The 18,499-nt window shown below is 38.7% G+C and overlaps 2 protein-coding genes across 7 annotated transcripts in view; one reads left to right on the top strand and one right to left on the bottom strand.

The window, feature by feature from the left end:
- Positions 1–2,208: 2,208 nt before the first annotated feature.
- PSMA1 (proteasome 20S subunit alpha 1) lies at positions 2,209–14,189 on the bottom strand. 6 transcript variants are annotated; one of them, XM_028116984.2, is made up of 10 exons: positions 14,080–14,189; positions 12,389–12,433; positions 11,930–12,031; positions 11,706–11,809; positions 9,788–9,876; positions 8,704–8,774; positions 8,489–8,618; positions 7,234–7,313; positions 3,819–3,929; positions 2,209–2,556 (listed from the first exon to the last, which is right to left on the bottom strand). In XM_028116984.2, exons 1-10 carry the CDS (start codon positions 14,080–14,082, stop codon positions 2,500–2,502), a joined length of 792 nt encoding a protein of 263 aa, XP_027972785.1. In that variant the 5' UTR covers positions 14,083–14,189; the 3' UTR covers positions 2,209–2,499. The 6 variants fall into 6 exon arrangements, with proteins under 6 accessions (XP_027972785.1, XP_087873799.1, XP_087873796.1 ...); XM_088017673.1 differs by having other exon boundaries at positions 11,930–12,026; positions 14,080–14,187; XM_088017670.1 differs by lacking the exon at positions 14,080–14,189 and adding an exon at positions 13,833–13,910 and having other exon boundaries at positions 11,930–12,026.
- The window catches only part of LOC114219429 (uncharacterized), a 51,757-nt gene continuing 47,338 nt past the window's right edge, over positions 14,081–18,499 (top strand). Inside the window, exons 1-3 of the mRNA XM_088017495.1 lie at positions 14,081–14,276; positions 14,353–14,493; positions 16,660–16,706. Coding sequence (XP_087873621.1) covers positions 14,081–14,276; positions 14,353–14,493; positions 16,660–16,706 — 384 coding nt within the window. The remainder of the gene's footprint in view (positions 14,277–14,352; positions 14,494–16,659; positions 16,707–18,499) is intronic.

Here is an 18,499-nt window from a genome sequence, read left to right as displayed (position 1 = left end):
AAATGGTCAAACATGAGAAAGCTGGTATTAGAACCTGAATCCTGTCACCTACTTTACTGCCTCTTATTTTTTAATCATATGTTCTTCAAAGCTGCACCTAGATACCTAATAAATTCCAGGTGAATTGAATATTATTTTTATATCAGTGATAGGTTTTATGAGAGAATTATTATTAGGAATTTTATTGTTTATAATTATTTAACACAGATTAAACAGAATAACTAAATATAACACACCAGACAAAACAACAATGGAAAGGCATCACCATGAACTCTGTACAGACAGTGGAGTTGATTGAATCTTATTGGGGTGGAAACGATTTTAAGTTCTAAGGTCAGTGCACAAGACTAACATCACATACTGAAAAGATTACCAAGGGGTACCTGGGTGGCTCAGTCAATTAGGCATCTGCCTTTGGCTCAGGTCATGATCTCCGGGTCTTGGGATCAAGCCCTGCCATCACGCGCCATGCTCAGCAGGGCTCTGCTTTTTCCTCTCCCTCTGCACATCCCCTCCCCAAGCCCTCTGTTTTAAATAAATAAAATCTTTAAAAAAATAAAAAACTAAAAATAAAAAGATTACTAAAACTGCCTCCAAAGAACAATACAGATGACATTTTTCTCCCAGGCGTACCAGTCAATTAATTGGTTTACATTTAGGGAACAGATACAAAATGTTACTCATTATTTTTAAACAACAGAATCACCCAACAAGACAGAGGCTCACACAATGATAGGCAGAGGAAGAGAGACCTGCCTGAGGCTTTAAAGAGCAGATTATGAAATTTCCCACTTATGTTCCCTCCTCCAAACTATAATAGCCATTGAGTCTGAAGGCAGGTGGGACAACTCCCTCTCATTCACTCTGTGTGTGAAAGTTGCACATGCTCAATGCAACTCTATGGTAGGTCAAACGGCCACATGGTTCTTGTGGCCTCATCCCAAGCTCAAATGGCCAGCTCCTGAGGCTACTTCCAGAACAGAGACCCAACACCTCACACATTCCTGTCAGGTCTTTCTCTCAACAAGGTTGCCAGAGTTCCTCTTAGCACTTTACCTTCAAGAAGTCAGAGAGATTTCAAATCTACTAAAACTTTTAAAGTTTTGGGCAATCTATGGGGCACCTGGCTGGCTCAGTCGGTGGAGCGTGACTCTTGGTCTTAGACTTATAGGTTCAAGCCCCACACTGGGTGTAGATTACTTAAAAATAAAATCTTTATTTTTATTATTATTTTTTAAAGATTTTATTTATTTAACAGAGAGAGAGCACAAGCAGGGGGAGCGTCAGGCAGAGAGGGGGAGGGAGAAGCAGGCTCCCGGCTGAGCAGGGAGCACCATGTGGGGCTCGATCCCAGGATGCTGGGACCAGGACCTGAGCCAAAGGCAGACGCTTAACCAACTGAGCCACCCAGGCACCCCAAAAATAAAATCTTAAAAAAAAATAAATTTTTGGACAATTTGGGAAAAAAACTAACATTTTATGAATTTTAGAGTGTACAAGGTATTTTCACATAAATTCTCCCATTTAACCTTCACAGTAATTCTCCAAATGGCAACTAATTAGTAGAATTAGATCTAAAATCCAAGTTCCCTATCTACAAATGAACTGCTCCTCTCTAGAAAGATGGGAATCTCAGGAAATAAAAAAACTCCTCAAGGTTTCTTAGCAGCAAAATTTTTGGAGTGTTTTATAAATCAGATTTCCTCGAATTTCATTTTGCATGGTCTAAGATAAAAATTGTTCTGCAGTATCTGCATACACAGCTCACAAAAATAATGGAAGGCAGTCTAAAGATTACACCAGAGTGGGGCTGGGCATGATAAGAGGAAATGATGGTTTGGGATTAAAATTTCCCTTTTGTTATTTTTGCAAAAGTTCCCTACACTGAGACCAGAGCTATCACTACTGCCATCTGCTGGTTGTGAAGAAAAACCATTTAAAAACCTTGCTACTATGGTGGCTGGGAAGTGGTGGTTTCTTACATTTTAATAAGGAACTCCAGGGTTGAACCCAGCAATTTGTATTCTGAACCAAATCTCCATGGATTCTCATGTAGCCAGTCCATACATAGGGAACTGGTATAAGGCTGTGACAGATAAGAGGTACTACTACCCCCCTCACTAAACATAAGGCAAATTAATTTGTCAAACATGGCAGATGACCAGTTGTAATCTCATTACTATTTATAGTTGAAGCTACTTAAAAAACAAACAAAAACCCAATACATAGGCAGGTGAAACAATTTTATTTCACAGTTGTCTTTAAACCCACAAAGACACTATGTTCTTCATATAAAAACATCAGTACAGATACCTATACTTTCCAGAAAATGATTATATAGACCCTTTCTTAAAGAAAAATGCACACCATTATATGGTTTCAGACAAGTTGCTAGGGAAAAACACATCTGGACTGATTCCTACACATAGATTATTGTCATCAGTACATGTTCCTGCATTCTTACAGATTTGATAATAAACATACAGACTGGCTTGTAACTTAATGTTCCATTGGTTCATCAGCCTTTTCTGCAGGTTCATCAGCAGGTTGAGCAGGCTGTAAGAGGAAGAAAAAGGAAAACAGGTTAAAAAAAAAACACTTGACCAATATATACTTCTAATCACAATTATTATAAAAGAATTTACAAGAAAAAGGGGTTAGGAGACATTTTGGATACTCAATTTTAGTTCATTGTCCTGTTAAAATTTCTGAACAAAGGTTTTTTGTTTTGTTTTTTTTAAACATACATAATTTTATAGGTCTGAAAACCTAAGCATCACTGAACAATTCCGGCATTTTATCATACTTTGTCTTGTTCAGGAATAAAGGATCATCACTAGCCTTAGAATATAATCAGTACATTTTTGACATTCTCATCCTCTTTAGCACTAATAAACACAGAACATGATCAAAGAAATCAGCTTTGTGGAACTCACGGTAACAGTGCTGGTTCTTATCAACAACAGTTTAAATAATGCAAATCCTACTCCTCCAAATAGTACCAACAATATCCTCTCCAAGTTGAAAAAAAAAACTCACACTATAGAAAATATTTCTCTTCAGGACACTTTATTTTCAATTACACAGCTATCAAATAAGTATCTATAAATAGCAACTGTGTATTCTAAATACCCAAAAAAACAGACCAGTATTTAATCTGAGATTTCCCAATACTTCCTGATCCTTTTCTCAATATTTGTGAAGGGCCAATTTAGTTAACAAAGGGTCCCCAGTGAACTTTCTTTCAGTCCCCTTTCCTACAGACTCTTGGCTGGCCTTATGATTTCCTTTCACCAACAGAATGAGCAAAACTGATGCTGTGCCACTCCTGAGCCTTGGCCTTTAAGAATGTCTAGCAACTTCCACTTTTGAGCTTTTGAACTTTTGCAAGCTCTGAGCTGCTACCCTGATAAGGAGACCCTGGTGAAGAAAGGCTCTGAGATTACATGGACAGTAGTCCAGCCATCTTAGCAGAGGTCCCAGCCTTCTAGCTGTCCCTCTAGGATATACCTAGAGAATATGAATAAAGAAGACTGTGAATAAAGCCATCTTGGATGTTCCAGTTCCACTGCTTCAACAGGCTACAAGAGATCCTAAATGAGACCAGCAAAAGAATGACTTAATAGTGAAAAATAGCAACAGATAACCAAATCATCAACTCTTGTTGTTTATGGAGATCACTGCCCCCTCAGTATTTTACATTATTCAGTTCTAAGTTTTCCTACTGCCATTTGAACTGCGAGCCTACTAAACAACTGTGGTAGGAACAGTAGTTTATGACAGAACTAAAGCCTCTGGTGTTATGATTAGTTATATACCTGTGCCTTTCTCTGTGGTCTTTCTTCAAGACCTTCCAGGAATGGAGATACATCATCATCATCATAAATCGTAAACTCCAAGTCTTTACCAACAATTCCAATGGAAACATTCTGGGGGGGAGGGAATTCAAAATCAAGAGAATTTATGTTAGAAAAATGCTTTTGATTAAATGTTGGGTGAAAAAAGCAGAATAAAAGTTTATATAACACTTAATAAGACTAAAAAATACTTAAATATGGAGAAAAAAGGAAGAAGAAAACTAGCACATCCTCATAACTTGCAGATTTAATATTCACTTTTGCTAATCATGAGTAACACCAAAGATCTATGCCACCTAGAAATTTGTAACTTGGAATGTGTTGCAGACCAATGTTACCGGAGCAAGCAACTTAACTGGGAAGTAAGCCTAACTCCAAAGAAATAGTCAGGTTTGTTTCTTGTGTAAGTTAAGACATGATGGTTCTTAACAAGGAAAGAGAATAAGTTTTAGGTTCTAAAATGTTAATTTGGCAGGGTCTTGGAACTATTTTCTACATGTTAAAATTAAAGAGCAATTCTTAAAATGCTCAGTGAATGCTAACCAGTGTAAAAAAGGCTCCTGTAAAATTAAAATTTTAGTGAAAGTTTGAGGCATAAGAATATACAGGCCCTCTCTCAATGATTTCACGAAATCATTCTCCATGATTCAGTAAAAATATGAAATCAGAAAGCCAAATAGCTGAGCAAACTCTTCCAAATTGTAAATGTCAACAGGTAACTGTAAATCCAAAATATAAAAGACAATCATCTTGGAGGGATGGCATTATGGGTATTTTATTTATTTTGGGGGGGTGGGGAGGGACAAAGGAGAGAGAGAATCTTAAGCAGGCTCCACATTCAGCATGGAGCCTGATGCGGGCTCGATCTCATCGTGACCTGGGCCAAAATCAAGAGTCAGATGCTTGACTGATGGAGCCACCCAGGCACCCCTATGGGTACTTTAAACATAAAAATAATGTACATTCCTGATTTTGTTGGGGAAAAAAAATTATTTTTAGGATAGGAAAAATTATTTTTAAAAAGATTACACAGGCTATAAATTCTTCACATACATATTAAATAATAATTATCCAATCCTATAATAAAATGGATTTACAAAATGCTGACTGATCTCACTTTAGTTAATGATCATTAACCACAAGGAGGCCCACAGTGGTTCCTGCATCGTACTATACAGGTCCCTAGATCATCCAATCTCTTCTTCTCCTGGACATCTTTCTAGCATTTTCCATTCTTCTTGCTCCTTATCTCACTGAGAAAACAGAAGCAATTAGAAGAGAATGTTCACAAGCTCCCATAGTAACTACTGTTTCCTGTATCTATGTCCCTAGATTCTCTCCCTTCCTGTTAGTGTGAATGAATGATCCAATTTCCTCTCTAAGATCTACCTTTCCACCTGTGTACTGTTTAAGGACATTGGTCCAGCAGTTTTTCTCATATTTATCCTATATAAATGTTTTCCTTTACACTGGATTATTCTTAAAACCATGTAACAGACGTGCTGTAATTTCTCCCATCTTAAAAAATTAAAACAAAAAACCCTCACTACATTTTCTTCTAGCCAGCACCCCATTTCTCTGAACCTGCAAGAGAAAATCTCCATAAAGCTGCCTCCAATTCCTCTTCTCCCATTCTCTCCTGATTCCATTCCTTTCAGGCTTTGGGCTCACCATTCCAATGAAATTGTCTAGTCAAGTCCCCATCATTGCTAATCTAATGGTTAATTCTCATTCCACATCTTCCTTGATCTATTAGCAATTATTCATTCCCTCCTCCTTGAAATAGTTTCTTCATTTGTTTTCAAGAATGTCTCACTTTCAAAGTTTTCCTCCTACCTCCCTGGTCATCTTTCTAAGTCCCTTTTTGCTGATACTCACCTTCCAATCTCTAAAGGTTAGAGTGCCCCTTGCCCAGGCCTCAAGCTTCTTGTGAAACTATTCGATTCCTTTAGTGGTTTCATCCAGTCCAATCTCTAAATGCCATTTCTACATAAAGACTCCAAAATTTTTAAGTCTAGCTAGACCATTCTCCACCAAACTCCAGGGCATACACATCTGATAGCTGTTTACATTTTTTTTTTTTTAAGTAAGCTTTACGCCCAACATGGGGCTTGAACTCATGATCCCGAGGTCAAGAGCTGCATGCTCTACTGACTGAGCCAGCCAATATCTGCTTATTCTATATCACCAATGGACAGTAGGCATTTCAAGTTTTATAAGTCCTAAGCTAACTGCCTGATCTTTCTCCACAACTCCTACCCCAAGACTTGTTCCTTCTACTGTCTTACCCAGCTCAGTAAACCATAAATCTCTCCTTCCTCTAATCAAGCCCCAAATCTTGAAAACAACTTTTTTACACCCTCACAACCAATTTACTAGCAAATATTTTTAGCTCTAATTTTAAAACATACCCAAAACTGAACCACTTATCCCCATCTCCAACTCCAAGCTCCTTTACTTCACCACAATTTCTCATCTGTGTTACCGTAAGTTTTAAAACTATTTTCACCCATGTTGCCCACTACAATCTATTTTCAGAATGGCGACCAGAATAACTCTTTTCAAACGTAAATCAAATCAAGTATTCTTCTGTTCAAACTCTAACAATCCACTCAGTAAATCCAAAGTACCTGCAATGGTTTATACATGATCTGGTCTCCATTATCTGACTTTATTCCTTCTCTTCCTCTTAATCATTGCCTCCAACACTCCTGGCCTTCTTGCCTCAATTAATATTCTGGACTCAAGGCCCTTAACTTATAGTCCTGGAATGATCTTCCTCCAGACATCTGAATCGCTCACTCACTCACCTCCTTTAGATACATCCCTCAAATTTCACTTTCTTAGAGAAGCCATCCTTGACCACCCTATTTTAAATTTCCCTCACCACACCTCCTTCCTATACCCAGATGGTCCTTCTTTCTCCTCTTAATCTATTTTTTCTGTAGTATTTATCATTTTCTAATATTATATAATTCACTTATGGGTATATTGTCTATCTTCCCGACTTGGATGTATGTTCCATGAAGGCCAAGATGTTTGCCGTTTTTATTATATTTTCAATGTCTAGTGCCTACACATGGTAGGTGCTCAATATATATATTTGTTAACTGAGTTAATAATACGAAGATATTCCTACCTGCTGAAGAAACTGAAGGACATTTCACCTAAGACTTATTGGTTTTATTGCTTTATTCCAAAAATAAATGTTTGAAAATTATTTCAAAATCAGATCAGTGAATAGCTTAAAGAGAAAGAATGAACCAAGGCAACCATCTCCCAAATTAAAAAACTGTTAAGTTTATACTCCTCTATTTATGAAATAAATGATTGACCTGTAATGTTAAAATCTCAAATTGAAAAATATGATATCTACCTTTGTAGTTAGGTCCTGTTCTGCAGGAAGTGTCTCTCGTAAGGCACGCAGACCATGTTTAACCAGTTCATTCAAATTGCCTATATAATAAATTAACAATTATTTCTTAATTTCATCTTCATGCTAGGTGGCTTTTATTTGTCAGGTCTGTAGTCTGAAATTATGGTTTCAGTCACATACTAAATATATCACAATAAAAACAGCCAAAATTTTAATGTTTAGCCATATAATCTAATAATAATAAATAACATCACTATTATTTTATTTAATAAGAGAACACAATTTTTATTACTAAATTTGACCTTTTTATGCTAAATTAAATGAGAATCCTGATTCACAAATGACACAGCACAAAGTTTTATAGGATGTGTTCTATGGAAGGTATTTGCTCTTTATAAACAAAGTCTCCAACTCTTTCTATGTGGCCAGTATTAACCTGATAACAAAACTAGACAAAGATATCACAAGAAAATAAAACTACAGATCAATAACCCTTATAAATGCAGACACAAAAAATCTCAACAAAATATCAGCAAAATGAATCCAGCAACATTTATGTTTACATAAACATATATATGTATGTATATACATATATAGTCTATATTATAAATCATGAGCAAGAGTGATTTATCCTAGGAATGCAAAACTGGTTTAACATTCAAAAGTCAAATAATGCAATACACCACAACAGAATGAAGGGGAAACAACCACATGGTCACCTCAAGAGATGTCCAAAAAGCATGTGTTAAAGTCTAAGACCCTTGCATAAGCAAAGCCCCTGAAAACCTATCCTATGATCACATATCAATATTTTACCTTTCTTTCCCATAGGTACATTAATTTTTTACTTGTTTATGGACTACTTAATGTAGAAATGTCTGTGTGGCTAAAAATAAGATGAGAATCAAGAAAACTAAAAGTTGGTAACAGAACTTATAACTGGTAACCAGTACAGTGGTTCTCAATTCTGGCTGGGGCACAATTCAGACCAACTGAACCAAGAGTTTTCAAAGTTGAGGACATTTGTATTTTTGTATTTGTATTTTGACAAAGTTCTACTAGTGATCGAAACTACTGTGATGGCTAGATGGGGTAATAACCATATGTATAACAGAAATAATGAACACTCCATGGGCTTATTTAAAAACAAAATAAAACGAAAAACTCTTTCTGTAAAGCTGATAGTTTTCTTCATTTAGGATACTATTTATTCACTATATAAAGAATGGAGGGGACCAAAAAAAATCATACTTACACTCCATAAACCCAGACATATGTCTCTCCAAGTAAGTACGAGCTGATTGAGAACGGGCTCCAATGGACATGGCTCTGCAGTCAAAATAGTTGGCAGATGGACAGGTTTGGAAAATGTGAGGGCCCATATCCTACAAATAGAATATATGTACACACTATATAATTTCTAGTTAGTTTTTAAAAAATCATTAAAATATAGTAATTCCATGAACTTACATCATAACCAGCAATAAGCAGCCCAACACCATATGGTCTCCGGCCATATCGTTGTGTTGGTATCTGGGTCTCTTAAACTAGTTAAAGAAACTGTTCTAACAAGGAATAAAGTACTACCTTTATTTTCACATTAAGCACTATTGACAAAGAGCTCTGTTTTTTTTTTTTTTAGTCACTGCATAATCCACCACAGCAAGAAGAAAATAAAAGAGAAATATTTCTTTGGCCTAGTATTAAAAAATGTTAGGACTATCCACCAAACTCAAGAATAAGTGCTAGCGGGCGCCTGGGTGGCTCAGTCAGTTAAGCGACTGCCTTCGGCTCAGGTCATGATCCTGGGGTCCCTGGATCGAGTCCCGCATCGGGCTCCCTGCTTGGCAGGGAGTCTGCTTCTCCCTCTGACCCTCCCCCCTCTCATGTGCTCTCTCTCTCTCTCTCAAATAAATAAATAAAATCTTTAAAAAAAAAAAAAGAGTAAGTGCTGGCAAAATGATCTCTTCTCACGTAGAGAACCTCATCTGTTCTGGCTATAATGGGCCAATAATTTTGAAGGACATCTAGAACCACCAATAAAAAACTTTAAATCTTCTCTAAAAATGAGACTTGAATGGTTTTCCTCAAACTGGGCTTATCTGGGTCCGGAAAAGGGCTGATGAAAGAGCAACCCAATTCCTTATTTAGAGATTTTATTTATCTATTTATTTATCTGAGAGAGAGAGAGAGAGAGAGAGAGAGAGAAACAGCATGAGAGGGGAGAGGGTCAGAGGGAGAAACAGGCTCCCCACTGAGCCAGGAGCCCGAAGCCGGACTCGATCCCAGGACTCCAGGATCATGACCTGAGCCGAAGGCAGTCGCCCAACCGAGCCACCCAGGCACCCCCCAATTCCTTATTTAGAACACATTTTTCCATGGCAAAACGTCCCACAATTCTCCTTCTAAATTTTAAACATTGTTATTGAAAAGTACTAACCTTAAAGTTTTCAAAATCTTACCTATGCATTATATGCCCAATAATTAACATAATGCTTAAGTATCAAAACTCTATCTAAAGTTCACATCCATAAATGCTACAAAAAAAGGATACTGCTTCCAATTAGAGATACAAGACGAGACACAGGAAGAGGTCTGTCAAATACAAATCTGGAATCCAAACACTCTTGGCGCATAAAATTACTAAAAAAGAAACAAGGAAAATTAGTTATTTCACATCAGAGTTATTTCAATCTAAATAAAGTAATTTCATTTCTTTTTTGCTTTCTTCACATGGATTACATCCACACAAGGGAATGAGAAAGACATGCCACAAGGATGCATATTTATACCAAACTCTTGGGCCACCTGAGGTTTTTTAAAAAAAGATTAAAATATTCCTTAGCTCTACATAAACTTGGTCTCTGAGCACTTTAGAGAACAGAGAAGGCTGAGCAAGAGAAAAAGAGCAAGCTCTCTTTTCTTACCCTTCCCACTGTCCCAAGATTGTCTTAATTCTAGGTCTTGAACCAGCTGAAATTTCCCCAATAGAGCGACTGCAAGAAATAGAACCTCTACTAGAACACTGCTACATGTTCTTGCCAACAGTGCTTCTACCCATAAGCAGCACTCTAGAGGAGATGCTGGACACTAGACTGTTGAGCCTCACTGTTAACCCTGGCAAGATTCAAGCAAATGTAACCCTGGGGAAAAGGGAATTCATGCCTAACTATTAAAGACAAGAGGATAAACAACAAGAAATGAATATGCACCTTTCCCTCCATGTTGCTTTGTCCAGTTTATGTGTATGTCACATCTGAGAATCAAATGTTGACTGTGGGAACCATGCTATTTGTTCAGTACTTTGAAGTCCATTTCCCAAGGCTATCTAAACTGCACTGCTCAACATGGCAACTACTGGTTATACGTGACTATTCAGCACATCAAAGTGGCTAGTCTGAATTAAGAAGTACTGTTAAGTGCAAAATACACATGAAATTTCAAAGACTCAGTACAAAAACCAATGTAAAATAGCTCATTAATCAGGTTTTTATATTGATTACATGTTGACAAGGCAATATTTTGGATAGATTGGGTTAAATAAAATGCTTGACCATGCAACATATTTTACATTTTCAAGAGCTTTCAGAAACCAATAATGCTCTCACTGTATCACCAACCCAAGAGAGCAGGGAGATTGCTGGGTAACCTGAAAACTTAAAACAGTAGCACTACTATTTGCCCTTAATGCTTATATTCTTTCTTCCCTAATTAAATCACAGGCTTAAGAAATTAGTTTTGGCTAACTACCTTTGATCTCCCAACATACATTCATATATTACCTGAAAGGCACTGTGTTAAATGCTCTACATGTTAGGCTCTTAAACAATAACCTTGAAAAATAAAATACTAAAAGAATTGATGGTTTAAGTAACCAGCCTCATCTCAAATACTAAGTGGTAAAGGTGAGAACAAAACTCAATCTGCATGACTTCAAACCCCAGCTCTTCATTTATAGAACACCACTCAACTAGAAATAATCTCTATCTCCCCTGGACTCTCACAGAAATCTACCTGGTAGTATAGATATACTACTAGATTTTAAGTTCCTAAAAGACGAGATGCATATCTGATTCATCCTTGTGTACCATGTGGTATCCGGTACTGAGCTTCGCAAAAAATATATGTCTAATAAATACGGGCATATTAAAGAAAGTGAGGGTAGTTCCCCTGATCATTAGAAACCAGACAAAAGTGTCAAGCTCTTCTTAGACATAACATTGTCTCAAACAATATACCCTGAGTTAACAAGTATCACATTATTTGGTGACTTCTTTAAAGCTTTACTCTTAACATGGTTAATTCTAGTAGTTACTACTATAGGGATCAAGAAATGGAGTACTTAGAAACTGAGCCAAATCCACTAAGGTCTCCCAATTTGAACTTAGAAACTCTGCCAGACAACTTCCTAAAATATCTTAGCTGGATGAATCAAAAGGGATGTTTCTTTTGTTTTTCATGATCATACTCACCATAACAGTCTAGCATCAGCAGTAAGTCCCGCAATTGAGATACCAATATGGTTGTCAACATGGAGAATTTTTTTCTGATGAGCTGCAAGCTCTGACTGTGCTCTCTAAACAGAGACATTATAAAACATAAAAACACATTTATAATTTTATTATTTGTACAGTGAAACTTACATTTGTTAGTACCATTTTCTACATGAGGAAGATTTATTTACTGCCTCACTCACCTTCAATGCAACCAACACTGCATGGGTTTTTGATTTCAGACCAACTGTGGCTGAACCTTGCTTGACAGCTTCCATTGCATACTCAATTTGATGAATCCTGCCCTAAAGAGAAAACAACACATCTTAGAGTCATCTTACAAGACCATTTTATATATTTAAAATTGATCTAGTATTCACAAATCTCAGGTGAATATAGTTAAATCTCAAATGACTTTTCTTTTAAATTCAAAAACTTACTTCTATGATAAATTTAGGTTCCACGAATGTCTAAAATGATTATATTCCATTTTCTCACAGCCTACAATTTCATGAGTTCCTTTCTTTCTTTCTAAGTAGGCTCCACACCCAAAGTGGGGCTCAAACTCACCACCCCAAGATCAAGAGTTGCATGCTCTAACAGTGAGCTAGCTAGGTGACCCTCTAAAGCCACTGCACAGATAAAGTATAAAACATTTTTACCTGAGGGCTCCAAACAGTGACATCATTGTCATACTGGTTGCGAAACTGAAAGCAAAAGAAAAAACACCTATTGATTTAAGAACATTAGAAATTCCAATTTTTAATAAGCTCTATCACTAAAAAATGTTTTCCTATCTGTTTAGATTCAACATTAACACATGCTGTTAATACAACCTCATTGGAGGATTACTCAGTTGCAAACATGAGCTAGAAAGAAGGAGCAGATCTAGATGGGACCTAACTTCGCATATTTCAATTCTATCGTAGCACTCCCTTTGGGTTCAATTACTAAAGTTCATAGTGTCAACTTCCCTTCCCTGCTTATGCTCTTCCCTCTTTTTCTTTAAACTAGCTCATATGTCTACCTCTTTAAGTCTTCTCCATTTTTTCTCCCAAAATTCCGACATATACTCCCATCAGTTCTTTATCCACACGTCCCCTTCTACTTTATGATTAGGGATATGGCAAATTTATGTTTGAACCCTTACTGCACTTAAAACAGTGCCTTGAACGTATAAACATTCATATTGAATGAATAAACACAAGAATATTCTCAGGAAGGCGCCTGGGTGGCTCAGTTGGTTGAGCGACTGCCTTCGGCTCAGGTCATGACCCTGGAGTCCCGGGAGGGAGTCCCACATCGGGCTCCCTGCTGATCAGGGAGTCGGCTTCTCCCTCTGACCCTCTTCCCTCTCGTGCTCTCTATCTCTCATTCTCTCTCTCTCAAATAAATAAAATCTTAAAAAAAAAAAGAATATTCTCAGGAAGTTAGACATTGACACAAATAGCTACAGCATCAGAACCATTACTGCTTTAATAAGGATTTTAAAACAAGTCTACTAGACGAATCTTGAGAGAATAATCGGGGGACGGAGGGGAGAGTGAGAAAGTTGAGTGCTGGAATAGCAGATAGGAGGCTGGAAGCCCTGAGCCTAGGTGGTAACCGTGATAACACCACTTCTCTCAGCCTCCGTTTATTCATCCGTAAAAATAGGTGCGTGGAAAGTGATTGAAAAGAACCCTTTTTTTTTTTTAAGATTTTATTTATTTATTTGAGAGAGAGAGAGAGCACAAAAGCCGGGAGGACGGGAAGGGAGCGAGAGGGAGAGAAGCAGACTCCCTGAGGGTCAGGGAACCCGACAGGAGGCTTGATCATGACCAGCGCCAAAGGCAGACGCTTAACTGACTGAGCCACCCAGGCGCCGAGAAAAGAACCCTTTCTGATCAAGCTCTTTGGGAGAGAGAAATCAGGCGGACCCACAAGTAAAATGGATGCTGTCCTGGAACCCAAACCCGGGGATCAAGTCTGCACTAGCATTACAGTGAAGCGGAGAAGTCAAGTCCCTATTTCCTCCTCCCTCCCACAAAGAGCACGAGGGGCCACTCTGGGTCGCTCGGAACTACACCACTGAAAGAACTGGAGGGGCGAACTCAGATAGCTGACCGAGGAAGTAGCGTCCCATGCCCGCCAGAAAGCGAAACGAACCCCGGAGAATGGTCGCACAGACTACCCATCGCCCCTCTCCCGGCCAGGCCGGAGATGCTGAATCACTGCCGGAACCCTCCCGTTGGCGGAGGTTCCCATACCCCGTGGCCCCGGGCCACTCTGAGGATGACAGGAGGGGCGGCTCGCCATCCCCCAGCCGGCGGACCTCACCCCCAACCCTGCCCGCGCTCAGAATCCAACGCACCATGGTTCCGGCGCGGGTCTGCCTGCGGCCTCCTGCAAAAATACGGGCTCAAGAGAGTTGCCGAAACTACCACTCGGCGATCTACAGAGAAGCCTTCGGGATTTTGACGGAGGCGGCGCAGGGCAGGGCAGTCTATCCCAGAGATATCGATAGACACACCACGCTTCCCCGCCCTCAAAGCTCGCAGCCCCCCCAAAGTGGGCGGGGCCTAGGAAGAAGGAGGAGTTGAGATTGGCGGGAAATTTTGGGCTGGGAGTGCCCGCGGCAGCTGAGAGCTACGGGGCTGCCTCTACAAAATCGCCCTTCTTGGATCCTCAGTGGTTATTACCTGTGTGTTGCAGACTCCCGCCAGTTCCTCACCCGCCCGGCCGATACACCTGAAATCGATCGAGACGACGACGCCTGCGACTCCAGGTGATCCAGTGTGCCGCTGGACATCTCTCGTTCAGGGTCCACAGAGATTTAGGATGTTGTGTGACTGGGAGAAGGACGAGGCTGTAAGAAAGGCCACAAAATAATGGTCTGTTTGTATGTGTCAGCCACACTCTTCGTCAAGTATGTTGTCTGTGTACATGCGTTTCTTTCTCCTTTGGAATCCTTTTCTCTATTTCCTGGAGAAAACATTTCTCAGGGATCTGTTGCCATTGATCACTCTTTATCATTATTGGTTTCCTCTACAAGACTTTGAACACCATGAGGGCAGTAATGTCTTTCTGTGGTCTCAAAACCAAGCATGATGCTTGGTTTTTAATGTGTCTTTTTTAATGTAATTTTTTAATCTGGTAGATTAGACCCTGAAAAAAAACTGGGGATTTACTTCTGAAACACATTATTTTCTCTGCTGAGAACTTTTGGTAAATCCCCAGATGAAAGACTTTAGTACAGTAACATCTACATTGCGCCAATGGTGACTTACCTTCTTTATAAAGCAGAAAAGATAAGTACCTAGGCTCAGGTAAGGTACGAATTGAAAGGATCCTTCATGATCTAAACTTTGCAGATGAAGTAACAGACTCAGATCACTTAAGTGATTTGCTCAAGTTCAGAGCAATTTAGTATCACACTCTTTTTAAATCTTTCACTTTTATATTTTGGTCTTTTCCCCCTGTTAAACATTTTTAGGTTAAATACGACTTTCTAGTATTCTGCATTATGAACATACGGTGTTTTATTTACACAAGTCCCCATTGTTTAATATTTAGGTTCCCCCCTACTCACCCACTCATTTATGAGCTGCTTGATAGATATTTTTATACTCCCCCCCCCCCTTTTTTTTAAGATTTTATTTATTTGTCAGAAAGCACAAGCAGGGGGAGTGGCAGGCAGGGGGAGAAGCAGGCTATACTCCTTTCTTTAGAATAAATTCCTAAAAATGGAATGTAGGGTCAAATGAAATGGATTTTTCTAAAACTTTTAATAGAAAGAGCTAAGTTGCCCTCCAGAAATGTTTTACCAGTTTACACTCTGCACAATATTATATGAAACCTCCCTGGTGGTCTAATGGTTTGGATTTGGTGCTCTTCACAGTAGTATATGAGGGTCTCCTCCTCCTTAAATTCACCAATGCTGGTTGTTGTCATTTTAAAAAAATCACTGTTAATTTAGTGGATTAAATTAACTGGTTTAAATTAACAGATTGTTCTCTTTTGTTTCTCTAGCACTCAGCATAATGCCTAGCACATACTAAATGCTTAATAAATATTGTTTAATGAATGTTGAGTGATTAAGTAACTACTCATTTAAAATTTTTCATATAGTACATAAACATTTTGACCTATTCTTTTCTACACATGTATATATTCACTTGCTTCAAAAATATGTATAATGGGGGCACCTGGGTGGCTTAGTCTGTTAAGTGTCCGACTCTTGATCTCAGCTCAGGTCTTGATCTCAGGGTTCTGAGTTCAAGCACCATGTTGGGCTCCACACTGGGCATGGAGCCTACTTAAAAAATATATATATATATATATGTATAATAAATATATAATTGTTTTTACAAATAAGATCATACTAAACTGTTTTATACTACACTTAAAAAGTTATGGTGGGGGTGCCTGGGTGGTTCAGTCGGTTAAGCATCTGACTCTTGGTTTCAGCATAGGTCATGATCTCAGGGTCATGAGATGGAGCCCCAAATCGGCTTCACACTCAGTGGGGAGTCTGCTTCAGATTCTCTCCCTCTTTCCCTCCCCCTCTGCCCCTTTTCCTGCTTGTGCCTGTGCGAGCGAGCAAGCTCTCAAATAAATAAACAAATAAATAAAGTCTTTTCAAAAAAGTTATGGCCATGTTTTCATGTTCGTTAAGTAATGATATATATTATTTTCAATAGTTGCATATATTCCATTGTGTATAAATACGATAATTAACTATGGGTGAGCCATTAGATTATTTCCAAGCCTTTGCTATTATAAAAATACTATAATGGATATTCTTATACATACACACATTTCCTGATTACCTCCTTATGATGAAGTCATAGTAACAGAATTGCCAGGTCAAAGGGAACCTGCATTTACAATTAGGATAAATATGGCTAAATTGCAAAAAAGTAAAAAGTTAATATCAATTTATATTCTACAGTGTCTGAGAGTTCCACTTTCTTTATGACTTCACCAGCACTGGATAGGGTGAGTACTTTTTACCTTTATTAAGCTGATAGGCAGAAAAAGAAAAAAAAACTTTAATTTTATTTGTATTTTTTGATTACTAGCAAAAAAAATCTTTTCATGTATTTCTTGGCAATTTATGTTGCTCTAGTGAATTGTCACTTAATTCCTTTTCTCAATTTATTATTATTAGTCATTTTCTCATTGATTTGTAGGAGTTCCCTTCCATTAACTTGTTACTGTGTTAACTTTTGTAGAAAGAACCTGTTGAGTGCAAAGAAAAGAAACCCAATGAAGCTAACTCAATTAAAAGTTGGGGGGTACAGCATGGGGATACTGTAAATATGTAACAGGGAATCACATAAATACTCAAGGATAGGAATTTTTTATTTACTGAGGTATTTCTAGTGCTTAGGACAAAGCCTGGCATAATAATAGGCACTCACTAAACATTTGTTGAATGAAAGAGTGGTGAATCTCTTACTCCCAAACTTGCCCTTTTGGGTATTATCTCCTAAGCAAGTATCTGGGGCTTTGTGATATATTATTCATTCACAGCGATTGGCTCTTATCAAAGCTTCACTTATGAGCCATCAGAAGGGGCATTTGGTTGTCCTTTTTGTCAAAACTGAAGGTCCTAAGTACTTAATAAAGTTTTTATATGACTTTCAGCTCTTCTCTGCATGTTTTGGGGATTTGGCTTGGGATACATCTTGGTCCTTAACCAAGAGCTGAAAAATTGGTCAGTAAAGATATTTTGTAAGAAGACTGGGTCAGCAAATGTAGCACTACTTCTTTCATGGGTTGATGTATGTCAGGCTTCTTAATTTTATTTTTTATTTGTTTTATTTTTTTTAAGATTTTATTTCTTTGACAGAGAGAGAGAGCACAAGCAGGGGGAGCAGCAGAGGGAGAGGGAGAAGCAGGCTCCCCGCTGAGCAGGGAGCCTGATGCGGGGCTCGATCCCAGGACCCTGGGATCATGACCTGAACCGAAGGCAGATGCTTAACCAACTGAGCCGCCCAGGCCGCCCCTATTTTTTATAAAAATATTTTATTTATTATTTATTTGAGAGAGAGAATGGGCGAGAGAGAGAGCACAAGCAGGGTGGGGGAGAGGCAGAGGGAGAAGGTGACTCCCCGCTGAGCAGGGAGCCTGATACAGGGCTCCATCCCAGAACCCCGAGATCATGACCTGAGCTGAAGGCAGGCGCTTAACCGACTGAGCCACCCAAGCACCCCTATGCCAGGCTTTTTTAGAATCAAATAAAAAGTAAATGCTAAATAAAAGACAAGTTGAAATTTTTCCCCATGGACATATAAGTCTCAATATGTTACTCTGGTTAGCAACTGTAATTGGTACATTGTACAAATGAGATATAGGCTCCAATTTGCAAATAACTTACTATTTTCTCCCATATATTACAACACACCCAGTGGATGGGGTGCCTGGGTGGCTCAGGCAGTTGAGCATCAGCCTCTTGATTTTGGCTTGGGTCATGGTCTCAGAGTCATGAGATTGAGCCCAGAGTGGGGCTCTATGCTGAGTGTGGAGCCTGCTGAAGATTCTCTCTCCCCTTCAGCCCCTCCCACGCTCCCCCAGCGCCCGTGTGCCCTCACACTCTCTCTTCCTTAAAAAAAACAAAAACAAAAACCACACCCAGTGAAGTTAATTCCTCCCTGCTCCTGGAATGAAACAGGGCACAAATATCACCAGTATTAGCTAGTCAATTCAACAGCCTTAGAGCGGCAATTAATATGTTCAGTATAATAATAAAATCTTTAGGAATAAAGCCTCTTCCCTCCAGCTTGAGC

Source organism: Eumetopias jubatus, unplaced genomic scaffold, assembly GCF_037043125.1.
Source record: "Eumetopias jubatus isolate StellerSeaLion01/CBP00866 unplaced genomic scaffold, mEumJub1_p1.0 scaffold_13, whole genome shotgun sequence".
Taxonomy (NCBI): Eukaryota; Metazoa; Chordata; class Mammalia; order Carnivora; family Otariidae; genus Eumetopias; species Eumetopias jubatus.
The sequence above is the reverse complement of the archived record's forward strand: the minus strand, read 5'-3'. Positions and strand labels throughout refer to the sequence as shown.